Source organism: Astatotilapia calliptera, chromosome 13, assembly GCF_900246225.1.
Source record: "Astatotilapia calliptera chromosome 13, fAstCal1.2, whole genome shotgun sequence".
NCBI lineage: Eukaryota > Metazoa > Chordata > Actinopteri > Cichliformes > Cichlidae > Astatotilapia > Astatotilapia calliptera.
The window spans coordinates 19,654,678-19,672,678 of record NC_039314.1 but is presented as its reverse complement, the minus strand read 5'-3'; the positions used below and the strand labels follow the sequence as shown (position 1 = coordinate 19,672,678).

The window sequence follows — 18,001 nt, the reverse complement described above, 5'->3', positions numbered from 1 at the left end:
CACTGCTACAGTGAGGCTGCTGAAAAGTAGTTACTATCCAAAACTACACAGTTTGGGTGGCATTTAAGTAAAGGTTTTCCTGCCCTTTCTACTTTTCAGAAGACTTGCCAAATGCAGTGGATTATAAAGATTTTGACAAGAATGAATTCCACCTCCAAAGCCCTTCTTTCTGCCACTGTCACAGTCTTTCATTCCTTCATTTTTTTTCACTCCTCTCATTCTCTGGGCAGTGCAGTGATTTGACCTCATTAGTTGAACTCAAGATCAGCTAAGAAAGCAATTTGTTCCTTTGCCTCCTGCAGAGTGCATCACATAAAAACTGTCTTATGAAAGCAGTTATAATTGGGCAATAGGGTTTTAAGAACTTCAGTGATATTCATTGTGACATTTGTCTAGTGTCATGTTCAGACAAAAAGTCTGCCCAAGAGCAGATGGGAAATTCTTAAACTATTTCTCTATGTGCCTTGTACCTTTTCATTATCTGCATACGCCAAACATTCTCCATTACAAATAATATGCAGATCACCCCTCCACCCTCAACCCACTCTTTGATCATTTTACACAGATTCAAACACCCATACAATAATGCAAAAATAATAATAGCTATCCCTATTTTGAATGTCCAACCAATGTGAACTTTTAAGAGCCTTTGGACATGAGTGGCATAATGTTTCCTTAGGACGTTTTACTAAAAAGTAAGAATTGTCATGACTGATCACTCCAGGGATTTTTTAAATTCTCAATATTTGAATAATACCTTAAATGTACTTAAGTACAGTACATGTTCTAAGATGACACGTCATTAAAGAACTTTACAGAAATGCTTTGGAGGTGTCATCTAAGTGTTAAACAGAATGTGGAACAAACATTAAAAAAATAGTGCACATATTAATTACAGTTTACACTGTAATATACTGCTGCAGCTTAGGAAGGGCCAGTGAAGCATGCAGCTAAGTCTGATGAGATCTCCCTTGGATGGGTAGGGTTACGGTAGAGTTTGAGGCTGCAGGGTGTGTAGTGGGAGGATAGATGGATGAAGAGGAGAAAGTCTACTGTCCAGGACGCCCTGTAGAATATCCTCCAGATCCTTCTTTCAAACAGGCCTTTTCAGCCCTCTATTCAAAAAGCAGTAATTGCATCATTTTTCAAGGCCCTTGCCTCTGTCTGACTGTGAAGCTGGCCCCATTAATCAAACTAATGGAGAAGTAAGTGATTTCAAAATATAGGCTTTGATCATGCACCCCCTATCCTCTCCCACAGCTCCGCCTTCCCCTCAGCTTTGGGAACCCCTCTCCTCCCACTGTTCCATATCTTTCTTTTCTCATAGCCCTCCATGTGCACTTCACTACATACTGTATGAAAAGGGCTGTGTGAGTAAAAAAAAACATTTTATATTATACTTTTTTACGTTTCTGTTAATGCATGTAAAAGCTTTGCTTTTGCGAATTCTGGCAGTGCTGTGGGCCTCCAGCTTGATTAGAGTTGATTTTCAGTATAGGAGAGCACCAAACTGCGTATATGAGGTTGTAGAAAATGGTCACTCTAAAATCATTCTGGCCTATTAACGGGCAAGTGTGTCCCAAAGAGTCACAGTTCAGACACATTTATTGATCCTGATGAGACGGATTAAATTAAAGTGCTCCTCAGGTGTATTGAAAAGCTTGTGCCAGCTATAAAGCAGCATAACCATTACTTGAGACCGCAACCAGAGCACAGTTGGAAATTAGATTCCTTTCTACCAAAAGTGTAAACCTCCACACAGAGAATACATCTCATTATATCTTTGCTGCCATCGTGGTGGTCTCAGGGAAATAAAAAAAATGCATTTAGCATGCATTTGACTAATTTATTGTCTCTACAATTAGGAGTCCATTCAGACTTGGTTGTAATTGCCCCCAGAGTTTAGAGCACTGGCATTGAATATCTATAAAGCTTTCATAAAAGAACCTGTGTTCACCTCAAACCATTGATGAGTTCACAATGCTGACTAGTAAACAGTAAGAAACATTTCATTAAACAAGCATACATGATTCCCCTAACAGTATCGCTGATGATGTTGTCACTCGAGCATTCATGATTTATTTAACGAGGTAATTAAAGCAAAACATACACAAGTCTAAGGAAAGTAAAGAGACTGTGTGGGTGCACGTGTTTGTGTGTGTACGTGTGGACATGTGTGGCAGGGCATGCATGGGAATGAATTTGACACGGTACTGTGCAAAACTCTTGAGCTGCTCCTCATTTCTTTATATTTTTTTCAGGAAAATGAGCAACAGCTGGAAGATCCAAACCAAAAATGTCAAATTTGAATTGAATCAATCCACAAGACCTGTTGCCACTGATCTTCAGTTCAGTTCTTGTGTAATTTGGCATATCTCAGCCTTTTCTCCTTGTTTGCGTCCTGCTGCCTCCTGCTGCGGCTTTGGTGAACAGGAGATAGATTCATCTCTCAGCTCCTCTGTCAGGTCTTTGCTGGGTATTTTTTTTCCATCTGCTACTGTTATATCTGTCTGTCCAGTTTCCTCACAGTAGTGTACTGACATGCTAGCAAAGAGGTTGGTTAATGATATTCTTGAAGTATCCATGCTTTTACCAACATAGTTGTTCAAATTTCATTTCTGTCCTTGTATTTACTGGGCAGCTAGCTCTCAGTGTTTTTGTTTTGTTCTGTTTTTAAGTTTTCATTATGTCAAAATTGAAACTTTCACACTCCCGCTCTCCTCAAGGCATCTCTTTCTCTTGGAGATGCCACTTTGTTCTAGACTAAGTGATGAGTTTCATGTACATCTTTGGCCCCGCTGACCTCTCACAATTAACTATCTTGCTCCCTCTTTTTTATTTGTCTGCCCACTTAACGTGCTTGCTTGTACCTAATCAGGCAGAGTTTGCTGTATACCAGCAGTCTGCTTACCATGACCTCTGACTCTAACCAGCATGAAGAAGTCCTTGATTATTCAGAAGAGGAGGGAAACAGCATACATCAGGAATATTGCAGTAATTTACAAGAGTTCCTTTTAGTGAGATTTTTAGGAGAAAACAAAGCATTAACACCATGGGCCGAATGTGCTAATCTGCCATTTGTTATGGCTGTGGGTGACCTCCTTTTTTCATAGTGGTGGCCGTATATGGGCCACAAAAATATTAGGGTGACACACTAAAAACAGAACAGTGCAGGGGCACAGCGGAGGGGAATGGGTGACGACGGGAAATTGTGAGGGACGTACAAAGTGACACAATGCGAATGACAAAAATTGTATATGCAGAAATAAAAAACAAGTTAATGTTTCAGTGTATTGTATGGTGTCTTCCTTTCTCTTGTGCTCACGTTTATTAAAATTATTACCAACATAGGACATTCACTGGGAGGTCCAGCACATTTTGGGGGGTGTCCAGAGCCCCCCCTGGCCCACCCTTGTGGCACCCCTGGTTATGGCCTCTACTCTGGTATCATCATCTTTTCTTTTTTTTATTATCAGGTTGGTTTTTTCTGGGGGGGGGGGGGGGGGGTTTACTTCAAAGTATTCCTATTTACTGCACTGTGGATTTGAAATAGCATAAGCTCACACTTTTATATTAAGAGACTGACATAAGTCAAAATGTTGCAGCTATGCACTCTATTAAAACCCCTGCATGCAACATAACAACACCCATTACTGTGTAAAGTACTGTTTTTAAACCTCAATTTTAGATTCATGGGAAGATTTACAGGAGCCATCACTAGATGAAAAAGCAGAGAAGTTCTCAGCTAATGCTAGCAAGCTTGGTTAGTGGAGTGTATCCATAGACTGAATGGAAGCATTACACAGACACCCACTACTACTGCTGTTCTCTTACTAATATGCTAAAGAACTAATACAATGTTTCTCAACAAAACTGAAGCTTCTTGAACAGGTTATATTGCCCAGCATTTATTATATAAATGCATTACAAAGCACACCAGTCCCTTAACCGACTCTAATTAGCTGAGGTGAAGCCCAGCAGACAACTACTGCCTTTGTCTGTATCCAGCTGTCAGTCAAAGCCAGCACACTTCTAATAATGCAAACTTTAGGTGTTAATGACATTTAAAGAGCGGGTAAAAATTTTACAGTTTTAAAAATTGTACCTGCGTCCCACATTAGCTATTGCTGATCGGCAGTACTTTATGCGGAACACAAGAATATTTAAATCTAGAACAACTAGTGCCTCGCATCAAGAGAACCACATCTGTTATTTTTCACAAAAGAGTAAAAGCAATCTATATTTGCATTTTCATTTGTGGGATTCAGAGGTTTTAATCTTGAAAAGCAGATTTTCCTCAGTTTAATTGCAGACAACTTTATTGAGATGAAATGTTTCAGAAAAGCATCAAAAGTTTATTATGCATGTACGTATCTCATATTCTTTAGGCAAGCATTGTAGTATTTCTCCATCAAGATGTGTGATTATTTGCAACAATAATGTATTGTTGGCAAATTTAAAAAAAAAATATTATCCAGAAATAATGGCTTTTCAAGCGAGTCTTATACAATACCACAGGTGGGAAAGCTACATTCAGACATAGTTTGTGACAGTAAACAGAATAATAACTAGCACATGCTTTATTTTCTATGAATTAATAAGCTCAAAATTAGCATATAAACTTTAAAAGTCTATTTTAAAAGGATTTCATTAACTCCAGTAATTCCTTCCCGCATATACTCTTTTTCCTTAAGGCAAATCACTAGAATTACTGTAAGTGTACAGACCACAAAAGGAGAGACTTAGAGTAGTGAAAAAAATAAGGTGCATGATATGCTCCACAGTCTTGTGTGACTCACTGTTTTTTTCATTACATCCTGACTAAGCTGTCATATCTTTTATAACACCTTTTTTTCTCTCTGATTTCTCACCTAACCCTTGTTTTCACTCTTCTCTCCTGGCAGTCATCTGCGAACTATGACTTTGAGGCATTTTCAGCAGTATAGTATGAGAGTGTACCCCAGAGCAGAGATTACAGCAGTGTGTGTCTGAAGTCTGAATGTGCCTTGTTGTTCTTACCTGGTGGGCAGAGTTTCTTTAGAGGCAATGTGAAAAACAAGTCCTCAGTACCTGAAGGGACTGAAAGGTTTTGAGAGACATACATGTCAGTTTGTCATGCAAGGTCCCTGACATGGGCGTCATGTAGGGGTCCTACATTGTAGTAGTCCTTTGTGAAAACTGTGTAACTGTACTTAATGCTCTACAGGAGCCCAAATGCAACTGTCTTATGTAATCAAAGCAGTTTATGACTGGATACACTTAATGGAACGATAAGGTCACGGCTTCCCAAATCAGCTTTCATGTAGAACAAAACAGATGGAAGTGTCATTCACTTGACTCTGTGCACCGAACTGCTTCTAAAAGTTTCAGGCATTTTTTTTTTGTGTGTAGCTTTTGCAAAAGTCTCAGGCCACACATCAGTTCTCTATACTTTGCTAGGAAAATGGGAAATATTTACAGTGATTTATTAAAATGTGCAAACATAAATGTAAATACAGTAGATAAGGCAGAAAAAGAGTTTGTACAGCTCCAGGCTTCTGGAGGAACATTCTACACCTCTTATTTGGATGTTGGCTGCCTTTTGTTGCATTCTGTGTCACACACTGCTTCAGTATTGTTGGGGTCTGGGCTCTGCAGATACCAATCCATGGATGACAGTGTCTGATTGTGTTTTTTCTATGCATGTAGGCTTTTACTACAGTAAAAGTGCTGTCGTGTCTTCGTGATCATTGTTGAAAAAATTGAGCCGTTTCCAGTTGAGTGCTTTTCAGATTTTATTGCGTGAAGGGTTAAAATCTGGTGTTATTTTTTGATACAGAGCATGAAAGACCATGTGTTTTAGAAATGACTGTAGAAAGTCACCCTCTAAAGATGACACTGTAGAAGGTTTTTTAGGCCTGTGTCTTCTTCTTTTATCCTCCACTTATCCGGTTTCCTTAGATATCTTTTTTTTTCTTTTTTCTTTTTTTTGTTGTTGTCCCATTTGGATCTTTAGATATCTTAAGAGCATACCATACAAGCACAAGTTTCAACTAATAGCTCTTTAGGAAGAGCGTGTCTGTGTAAAAGTGCTATCACATACCTGTCAAAGTGTGTTGTATATAATCAGTTATTCGTATTTATGGAAAAGGCTTCTAGTAACACCTGAAGACACCATTTAAAATGGGTTCTTTCCTAAGTTGTCTATTATGTGTAGACTTGGCTGTCCCTTGAGTTATGAGCCTTTTTTGTCCTTGGATAAGTCATAAAATAGTTCTGCTGGAGAACTGATGCTCGATACTACTTAAAACAATTACAAAAAGTCTGGCTCCTTGAAAGAAAAATATAAAGAAAATGAGGAGTGGCTCACTTTTATTTGCACAGTATGTACCCATCCTGTCTTGAATCCAAGTTTGACTAAATGGACAGCTTAAATATTAATGTTTCCCAAAAACGCTTACCTTTCTGTTGCAAGGTGTTTTGAAGGTGTGAAGTTCAGAGTGAAAGTAAAGTTCTGTTCACTTACTCGAAGCTAATGGCCTGGAATGGTACAAAGTGCTCTTATGGAAAATGGTTATTGTATTTCACTTAGTTCAAATCACTCAACTAATGTAAGATAATGGTAGCATGCATTATTCAGATGCACTTCTAATCCTTTGTCCCATGAATTCCAGATTTCAATTTTGAATTTGGCCTATCTGCCTCATTTTAATTCCTGGCCTTGCTTGTTTCAGGTCACCTGCTGAGCTTTCCTCCACCCCATATCACAGGTGTGTTAATTTTCATCATTGATGATTCACTTGACAAATTGCACTCAAGAGCATCAAAGAGCTGCTTCGATCCTGCAGAAACTTTGAAAATTAAACCAAAAGATCTCAGAGTTGTTACACAAAGATGTCAGCCGTGACATCCATTCATCAAAGTGACTGTTTGTTTTCTGGAACATCAATATTCTGTGTAATATTGTCGTTAAACGTCTTAACACTCTGTATAATGCTACATTTGTGCTTCTGCGTGTAAATACCGGACACAGTTTTTGTTACATTTTACAGCACCGTGATTGTATATCTGCATGCCCTTGTGTTGCGACTGCAGTCACAGATGAACAAAACAATTTTTGGTGAGGTAATCACTTTCCTCTGTGTTAATTATCCTTGGTTATCACATCTATCAGCTACGCAATAAAAATTCAATTGCAAATATCATCAAAGATCCACAACATAAATTTCCCCCAGGTGCGGAGGTTTAGTTTATGTTCGGTGCTTCCCCAAGGGCACCCTGCAGAATTGCAAAGTAATTTATCCTGTACCAAGATGTATCATTCAGAAAGTGTACTTTGGTGTTATGTTAAAATATGAAGTGCGATCCCGTCTTGTTTTCCTTTCAATCCCCGACACTTTCTTTGGCTATGAAATGCACGTGGTTACGCATCTATGTGACTCACTAAAATGTTATGTTTAAAAGTTGAGTAATTTGGAGATGCTTTATAAGCTAGGGTTTGTGATTCAGTATTCTCTAGTTAAGCAATCAGTTTGGTTGTAAAAGTAATTTTAAACAATCTTTGCAGTCTTTGCTGTGATTTTATTTCTCTACTTTTAATACTTTATTCAGCTTTTTGCGCTTTTGAAAAGTCTGTAACTTTATCCAAGTCAGAAACCCATACCAAGGAGCGTTATTGTGCCAGACACTGCACAAGAACTGGCTGACTTGTGTTGTTGGAGTTCAGCCTTTTCTTATGTTCCTAATTTATGCCACCATGGAACACATTTGCATAATGGCTACCTAGTGGCTAGTTTGGCATGCCCTCATATAATGCTAATTGAATCTGAGAAGAGTTTGGTTATGATATTGTTATGTGAAGATGCTATTCTCTTCAGTGCGATTAGAAATTCACTTTGTATATTTTCCAAAAAAAGACAAAGTGAACTATAAGTATTCTAAATGAATTTTTACCACTACTTCTCTTCATTTTACAATGAGATATTTTCCTGATCTGAGCACAATTCAGTGCTGACAATCTTATCAATCAGAGGGTTTTTCTTTCAGGAGGACCCTTTCAGAGAAAGACATCTAAAAGAGAGAGTTTAAAGACTCTTTTTTCCTAAATTTTCTAGGATTTTAACCAATTCTACTCAAGCCACAAACTACAAAGACATCACACTGTTTGAAAAATAGTAACTGCTCCTTCACCTTTAAGGTTCTTAAAGCTTCACTGAAATCTTTCACTCAGGAGGTTCTTCAGCCTGCTATGCTATTCATAAAATGTCACACCGAGTTTTAATCCTTTTAGTGACTCTTGGAAATTCCCCTCACAACATTACAGCTCACAGTTACTCCAGCAGCTTATAGAGGGAATACACCACAGGGAAAGTTGAAGACCACTTCACAGTTGGGTTTCCAGCAAACGAGTGTGGCATCTCTCACTAAGAAATCCTGTTGCTTTTCAATATAAGTTATGCGATATTAATGCTAATCTCACAATTTTCAATCAGTTTTAACAAAGTTTTATAGAACATTATCACTGATTACTGATTCTGCCTATTTTTCTGTATTTCAAAACATTCTATGACCGAACATGACGACTGAAATGAACACTTTATTGCTACTATGTGCAGTTCCTCTAATTTTATTTTATTTTATTTACCAAGGCTAATGTACCAACTGGTGAGTCACCTAGTAAGGACATTAGCTATTCCACTCATGTCTAGCGTAAGGCGTGGGAAGCTAACCACATGCAGAGGAAGCTAGCAGCCTTAGTGCTATGGCAGATGGGAGTCATGATTTGTTTTTAATGCGACACACGTGTGCCAACTCCTTAGAAGGAACACCTGGTCTTAAAAACTCAGACTGCAGGGTCAGAAGAAATTTGTCCAAGCGTTGTGGTATCACTAAAGACTATGGGACAATAGCTTGTATCTTTTAAGAATTACTTTATAATAAGACGGTAGTGAGGAATGCATTAGCGTATGTAGTCATGAGTAGTTTGAATGCGTCTATACTCGTATACTAAGGGCATTTGGCATCTTTTTGTTCAATGCTCTGTCGATGGAGCAGATTAAGTGGTCTGAAGGTGTGTTTCCACAGCAACAGTTGCAAGGCTGAGCTCAGAGGGACTATTTTGAATCTTTTATGACAGACCTCATTATGCCTTTCTGGCTTCTTTGTGAGACCCTAATACAGGAAGAGCACAGAAGGTGGGACTGCTACCAAAACCTTTCATTGTTCACCCTCTTAAAATCATGACCAAATGCTAAGACCTGGTGAATGGTATCCACTTAAAAATACCAGAAACAGTTGCCCCCTGCCGAACCTTAAAACTGTGTGCTTATAACACAAAAAAAAATATTTGTTTTGGAACCCACACATTAAGCAGCAAGAAAAGATGGGCCAAAAGGAATAAATGGCAAACCAAGACTTCATTTAGCATGGCTACATGAGCTAATTTGCATGGTTATGGAAAATGCAACCCTTTGGGTGATGTGAGATCATTAGCTGGACCACATCTCTGGACGGTCAGCCTCATGTTGTGATTGTCAATGACATTCACATGCAACAGTTCAGCTATAATACATGTATTTCACAACCAATTTGATTCTTTTGTTTTAACTAATGAATGCATGACTAAATTTCTTTTTTCTTCATGCATCGAATTAGACCAGAAAAGGGTTAAATCTCTGCAGCAGAAATAACAGTCACAAAGTGACACCGGATTACTGTTTAGCCAGTTCAGTTTCAGCTCTCAAATCCTGCAGTCTGAGCATTGTTTGCCTCAGTTTCTGGGTCAATGTTGTCCTTGTGAATTCAGAATTTTCAATAATGCAACAATAATATTTGGGCTCATGACTCTGTAAATAAATCACCACATGGCTTCAGAGGAGTCAGAGCCAGTTAGAATTTCAATTAATGCTGATGCTTACTTCTGCTTATTCTGTATACAATTCAGAGTTGTGGTGATCAGGATAGTCTGAGATTCCATTTAGAAAAGTATGCGGTTGGAGAGATCTGTGAGTCTGCAGATATAAATGTTATTGTTGCAGGTGGGCGGACTGATAATTATATAAATGACTACTGCATGAATCTTATTTGCTTTATTTTATGGTACATACTGTAACAATGTGATGTCTCATGAAACTAAAACAGAAATTGGTATCGCTTGGTGATTCTTATTCATTTTATATTGTCAGGCTGTAGTTAAATGCTTCAGCAACATTGAATTTTGATGATTGAGCCAAACTGTAGATTGCCTTACAGGGATCGGAATAGTTGCTGTAAAATAACGAGAACAGTACTCATTTTAAAAGCAAACAGTGGATTATCGCAAGTCATACATTTGTTAAGCTTCAATGACAGTTTTCTTATCTTACTTTATTTTTAAAAATTCTGATGCAGGTTGTAATAGATATAATTTAATCTCCACAAATGTTTTGATTATTTGGTTTTAATAAGACGAGCAGCTATTAATTGTTTCCATTTCCCAATCCTGAAATATCTTGTAAGATTCAGTGGATAGTATTGGCTTTGTTAGCATCAGACAAAGAGCAGTAGGTAAACAAAACCACAATCAAATACGTATTTGATGTTTGTCTTAACATAGTGTTTATCAATGTCATTGTCATGGACAGTCTGTGTCAATACAATTCATTAGCAGAAACTACAGCCTTCAAAATTATTTTAAAACTAAACACCACTCGGGATTAGTATCAGCAAAATCTTAATATTAGAACTTTTATGAAGATATCATGTATTATATGTGATTTATGTTGCATTTGAAAGTATTACTTTTATGGAGTTATGCATAATAATCAGGCAGCTGAGTGTGCAATTCAGATTGGCTTTTAAAATGTGATTTTTGTAACGCAACAAATAATCACACTGAATGAGTTTACACTGAGCACTCTGACATTCAGGAGATTTATCCTCAATCTGAGCCTTACTCAAACCACCACCAACCCTCCCCACCTATTTTCACATCCTTCTAACTGCAGTTCCTGTCAATCCCTTTTCGGCTGTCACGGTTTTAAATTGGAGTTGGCATTCTCTGACTGCCTTTGTGGCATTGCTACTGTATAAGAACATGCCTGGGGTCCTCTGCGTCTCTGATTAGAGATCTTACGATGCAAGGCATTGGCTGTATCAATAGAATACTCCTTAGATGTCACTCAAGGGTTTTGTCTGTGCCTCCTCCTCTAAAACCCCATTTCTCTCCAGAGTTTCACTGTTACATCATCTTCTGAAGTGAATGGAAATAAAGAAAACACAAAGCTAAAATTGCTCTGCTTGGATGTTGATAACATTTAGGGTTTCAAATGGATTTTTAGGCTTTGGTATGATAAATTCCAAGCAAAGTGGAAAACCCTTTCATAGTTCAACTGAAATAAGACTACATGCGATTTAAAAGAGGGGCTGATTAGGCAAAATAATGTAGGGATTTTCCTTGGACCCAAGCTGCTCTTGTTTTTAGGAGATACGGGTTTTGAATCCTGATGAGCAACTCTCTTGAGCATTTCTGAGACCCCAAGTTCTTGCTTGCCTTGATTCACGTTTTGAAACGATGGACTGCCTGAACTGTCACTCGTAAATGGAGATACAGAACAAAACAACTAATGAACTTTGATTCTTAATTTAGTTTCCTGTTAAACATAGTTGTATCAGTTGACATTTAACAACACTCATCATTCTCACATTTTCCTCACTTAGATAACACTGATAAAAAACGACAGCAATAATAAGCAATGACTTCTCACAGTATGTCTACACAGTTATGTGTTCATCACATACGTACAGAAACGGAGTTAAACATCAGCTTGCAAACATAATTTAGCATAACGAGGGTTTGTGTCTTAAGTTGTAAGTGCAGAATTGTGCTGTGAACTGATGGTGAACCTCTCAAGTGTAGGGTTCTGTTGTGCCCACGGCTTCAACAAAACACTGCATCGCAGCTGGTACACATTAACTAACCCATACTACACACTTGACTCTCTTTTTACCATTATAGCATCTGACAGACTTTGTCTGGAACAACGAATGCACTTCAAGGAGCTGTCGACTCTCTTGAATGTAAAGGCTATTCTTCAAGGCAGACAATAGTTATCATTGTCAGCTTTTATTTAGGGCCAAAGCGTCATTACCATGATTTGAATGAATATCATACAGAGTACAAGAATGTGGTGTGTGTGTGTGTGTGTGTGTGTGTGTGTGTGTGTGTGTGTGTGTGTGTGTGTGTGTGTGTGTGTGTGTGTGTGTGTGTGTGTGTGTGTGTGCGTGCGTGCGTGCGTGCGTGCGTGCGTGCGTGCGTGCGTGCGTGCGCATGTTTTTTTTTAAGCATTTAACCTTGAGATTAACACTGAATTGTGTGTCTTCGCCAATGTTTTATTGATGATGAAGTTATTGTAGAAGTTATGCTGAAGTTGTTTCTCAATTAAATTAGACTGCCCTTCTCTTTTGTGAAGTGATGTTTAAATTTTATGTATTATATGTAATATCCATGTAAAAAAAACAATAATACGTCATTTGAGCCATTTGAAAAAAACACTGCTGAGATACTAAAACTAACCTGCATTGAATCCTTTTCACATAAACATTTATTTACATTTTTTTTCAGAAATAACACTATTCAAGGTTTATTTTCAAAATCTCCATACCTTAGTTCACGCAATCTCAGCTATAACCTTCTTCTTTTTGGTCATTTTTGTAATCTAATGCGGTCCCATCAGCTCAACCTTGAACACTGTTGCTGATGTTGCTTTGTTCCACTCATGCGATCTACTGTACAACACATGCACACATACCCTCCACTGTTTTGCTTGAAGGTTTAGCAACACAATAGAAAGCATTTACTTTTTTTCTGCCCTCATCACCATCATGTGAAATGTGTAATTAGAAAACTGTACCAACCTTCTGAATGTTTATAACTATAAATAGTTTAATTCTTGATCCTCGTTTAGTCCCATTTAATGTGCAGTGTCCAATAGTAACAACGATCTGAATTGTCTTGATCTGAATATTAAATTGTCAGTGACCAGCACATCTACAGTAAACAGGGTAAAGTTTACCATTTTATATGTGAAAATATGAACATTTTTGAGGAAAAAGCTTCATATATGTTGTCAAACAGGAAACTAAACACTTAAAGTGATTAGAAGCACTATTTTTCTACATAAATCTCCAGTGGACCATTGCACCCGCCATATGTCTGGTGTTTTGTGGCATTCATTGATAATGTTGGCATACCCATTTGGATTTCAAGGTAATTTTTTAAGGCATATGGCCCCACTTTTTCATTTTAAGTATTTTAGTCATGGAGGTAAATATTTCTTGTGTGCTGGTATGGTCCTCTTACAGTCTGATGAGATCAATTTGGCAATGAGAGGAACATTAAAATAAAATCATGAGGCTTCCAAGGTTTTAAGATTGATTAGCAGCTTTTGAAGCTGTACACTGCACCGCCTATTATTGATGAGCATGGTGTTGTTTAGTAAAACCACAGGGCTCAATCTTTTATATGTTCAAGCATCGGTCTTCTGCTTTAAAAACTAATGACATCAATTGGCAGAAGAGCGCATACAGTGATGTGTTAAGCAAGACAGATGTGTTCAGACTTGTGACCGATGGAGGGACTTCATTATTCATAAGAATAGTCATTTTCATCTTTCCCAGAGATTTTAGGTGGTTCTTTGTTTTTACATACACATCACTAACTGCAGGTTACACTTTCCTTGTGCTCTAACTACCTTAACAGCAGTCTTCTTTGCTGTGCATATTGGTTACTCCATTTAGACTTCAGGCAGAGAACGTATTGTTGTGACTGCAGAGCAGCAGGGTAAGAGGAAAGATTAATACATGTAGACGTGCGCCCTTGTATTCAGCTGATTCCATTCAGTGTGAATAAAATGGAAAAAGTCACAAAGCAACCATTATGCATCGAAGCTAAATAAGGTTTCTACCACTTGACGTTTGACTATCTGTAAAATTTAAATACTGTTGCACTGTGGCAAAAAGCTGCGTGCTTTCAATGCAGCATCTGCCCTTTTGGAAAATCAACATAGTTTCAAAATAAATGAGAAAAACTGTGGCTCCATCTAAGTAAAATATATAACGAGAATATGATATTTGAAATTGTTTATTGGTTGTCTTTCTGTCTGAGCATTAACACGACATTACATATGATGCTTACATCATTATTTGCTCAACTCATTACCCCTCTAGTCTCCCTTTGGTGCCACAAGATCTCATGGTAATGCATTTCTATCCAACAATGACACCTACTTCCACGAGCTCCCTTTTTGTGTCATTATTGTGTTTTAAAAGGGAATGTGAAATTATTATGGCAATTGAAAGAGGTCCCATTGCAGTGGGCAAATTATGTGCATTTGTACTGCAGGCTTCATTCTCACATCCAATGTAAAAATACAGCACAGCACTATTTAAAAAGCTTGGTTGCTCCAATGTGCTACAGGCTGTGTGGTTTAGTTGTATTCTCTGCACACTGGACCTGCAGCCTCTCTGTGTCTGAGGATGTCTTGATTTACAAATTAAGCTCCAGAGACACCTGAGAAGAGACTTACATGGACTACTGTGTGATCTCAATGAATTTGTGCACTTGGTTCCTCAATTGTCCTCCTCTTTCTGTTTCTCCTCTCTCTTTCTCCTTTAATTTATCACTGCAGGCTGTGGAAACAAACCTGGCATCCAAGGACAGCCACTGGGTCTATGCCAATGAGGTGAGGCCAAAACACACTTGCATGCACCTGAGTGAATTTAGACCTTCATGTCAGTATGCCTCTTTCAGCACTCTCACATGCTCCCAAGGCATGTGAGACCTATGAGGCCTTCACTACGCTTTCATATAGAGTTAAATAAGCAGCACATCATTTGATTTAATCCTGAGTGCCTGAGGGACTAGGCCTTTATTTGATATTGTATAACTGTTCTCGCTTAAAAGTCCCTACATTATGTTTTTCCTGTAACATATATTCAGTTATATAGCTTTTTGTGAAGCTCTAAAGTCCACACCAAATGAGGTAATTCTTTTCCACTGCCTCCAAAGTACCTGAAACTCCTTATTTGTAGTCTGGGCCATTTTCCGTTAGATCTCTATGTCACTGTGTAACCCGCTGGCATAATGCCCACCTAGCAGCTAGTTTGCCACACATTCAAAGAATGAGCAGCTGCCTCAGTTGAATCCAGATGCAGACAGCTGCAGCTTCTGCTAGCTCTGAAATGTATTAGCTGTGAGCAAAGCACACCAAATGTTCTGTTGACTGTAAGAGTAAATAGAAGAGTGTTCTTGTATTCCCGGCCTCTCAGAAACTGAAGGGGAATACTTTTATTCTGATGGTAATGTTCACACAACAAAGTAAAGTTCCTATATCTTCACTGCTATGCTAATGTGGCCAAAGCTACCATGCTATGTGATTGCCTGACCTGCACAGTACTTTAATACAGCTATATACACATTAAAGCAGTTAATGCTTCAGATAGCATGTGAAAAGAGGTGGTGCCTTGGTATTAAAAGCTGTTCTAGTAAAAATCCATAGGAAAAATAACAAACCTGTAAATGAGCTTTGCATGGGCACTTTAGGTTTTGTCTTTCTTTCCCATCACCGTACCATTGCTCTGCACGCCTTGACCTAAAAAGGCTAAGTGTCTGTGGTACCAAAATTCTCAGGTTCACTTTGTGAATACAGAAAAGTGGCCTCTTTAGCTTTAGTGCCCAGGATTGCACTTGAGTTGATTCACAATTATTTGGAGATGTCGTAGCATGGAGGGTGGGAGCGGCACTACGAACAAGCTGTGGTTGAAAGATGTTAAATAGAAGGTTTCTCCCAGATAATTGACCTGAAATATTAGGCTTACTGTGCCCAGCAGCTCCACCTCTAGCGCTTACAGTACACACTGTTGTGGACGTTTTCCACTTAAATAAAGCCTGCAGACGAGCGGTGAGCGGTAGCTAACATTCTTTAATCCAAAGCACACAAAAAACAGACAACCAAGCTTGATGGAGCCCCTGCATGACCGCGGGGCAGGGTCAGCAGAGTCTCACTGAGCCTAACATGGCCCTCAGTTAAATACCTTCTCCAGGAACAAGAGGCAGTACACAGCTGTTTCACACCTTAAGGTTCACACTCCCTTGCTACTTCCCAGAGTCCTCAAAGAGACAAAAGACTGGTCCTCTGGAGTTCCTGTTTCCCCCAACATCCTTACTACACCCCCTACCATTTGTCTTAAGTATGAGTGTAAGACATGTTAAAATCCAGTGGCACCAAGGCATTACAATAACGTGATTAATACATAAGTGAAAGAAATTCCTATACAACACACATACACACAGGGACATGCATATCAGTGTCCATTTTATGTGTCTTTAAACTTTTTTAATACCATGCATCATCTCGTTTTCAAGGGGGTATCAATGAATTTTAATAAAACATCACCCCCTGACTTGTTGAAACATTTCACTGGAATCCAAAACATGACACATATTGATTCATAATCCGCAGACCGTGATAAATGTATCTACGCTCCCCTGACAGCCACATTATTTAGGCAACGTTTCTACAGAGATTGTGATACTGAGGTCGAGAGAGAAAAGCTGTTTTTTTGGGTTTTTTTAATTGTTTGGCAAATAACTCGTAATATAAAGGCTGAAAATGCGTTTTGGATGCACTACACATTAGACCAACCAACTAGAATAAAACACTTATCATTTATGCTTTAGTTAAAAATTCAAAGTGCAGGATATTTGTAGCTTGAATATTGATTTGCAAAAGTTAATGAGGCTTAGTGTGTTGAAAACCTTCTGTTATCTGGCAGCCTAAATTACCCAATTTTAGACTATAATGAGCTTTTATGAAAATAATGACCTTGTCGCATTTTGACCATGCGTTTCAGCATTAACATAACTAAAGTATTGACTTACGACAGCTAATGAGAGCAGGAGTTCTTTTAAACCATTTCTGCATCTGGCAGCTCATATTATCCCATTCATATTATCAGACATGCTTTTGTAGTCTCAACATGAGGATGTGATGGGAGCTGCAATTTGAAGCAGTATTCACAACCAAACTCACGCATAGCTCTCAGTCAATTAGTACAGAACTCCACACACATTAGCTTTAATTGCATCTGACTCTGGAATAGTATGAACTAATGGCATGTTAATTTCTCCTGCATTCACTTAATGGTGGATATGATGCGGCTTACTGCAGACTTATGTCTCTGTGGGATGTGTTTTAAAAAAAGACCAATTTGCCTGTTTTTGTCTTTGAACTATGAAATATATCATTTGATTTTTTCACTCGTTTTTCTATATCCCTTTCTCACAACATAATTTTCCATTCCCTCTCCCTTCTGTTGCAACACAGTAAGGATTGTTTTTTCCACTCTATCCCTGCCACACTCCCAGTATTTTTTGTTTATTGTTTTCTCTTCTCGCTTCCACCTTCCATGCTTTTCATATAATCACTCAAGATAAACTGCCCATAAAGCTGAAGATCACCTTGAAATGAGAATAACACAGACACGTTGCAAATTCAACCAAAACAAATTCAATTACCACTGTTGACAGCTCTTTTTTTGTTTGGGGGGGGGGGCTTCCCCCAGCTCTTGGCCTCCAAAGACTTCTCATTTATATAACAATCACATGAAAACTCTGAGCTGCTATCAAGTCCATCATTTTCTTAAATCCTGTTTTCCCTCATCTTACACTGTTCGCAACAACACAACACAAAAATCCCTTGCAAATTGAATCTAGGTATGTATCAATGTGTAAATGATTTACCCGCATTGCCTGGTTATCTCGAAAGGGGGAAGGGATTTAAAGGAAGGTGCAAAGCTAATTTGTTTCCATTAGCCTGAGATTAGATTTCTGTGAAGTTCCTTACATGGCTTATGGCAGAAAGATTGTGCACTCTTCTTTTTTTTTTAATTCATTCATACGCGTGAGAAGTGAAACAAAGTAATTTTAAAAAACTGCATCTGTTAGGGATCACTTTTTTCAGCAGCTGCAGGTGAATTCTGTAAT

General features: G+C 38.3%; 1 protein-coding gene across 4 annotated transcripts in view; it reads left to right on the top strand.

Annotated features, from left to right (window-relative positions):
- grid1a (glutamate receptor, ionotropic, delta 1a) overlaps window positions 1-18,001 on the top strand; it is a 286,049-nt gene that overhangs the window by 226,749 nt on the left and 41,299 nt on the right. For all 4 annotated transcript variants that reach the window (XM_026189416.1, XM_026189415.1, XM_026189417.1 and 1 more), the window contains exon 5: window positions 14,646-14,699. In XM_026189416.1, the coding sequence (XP_026045201.1) occupies window positions 14,646-14,699 (54 nt within the window). The remainder of the gene's footprint in view (window positions 1-14,645; window positions 14,700-18,001) is intronic.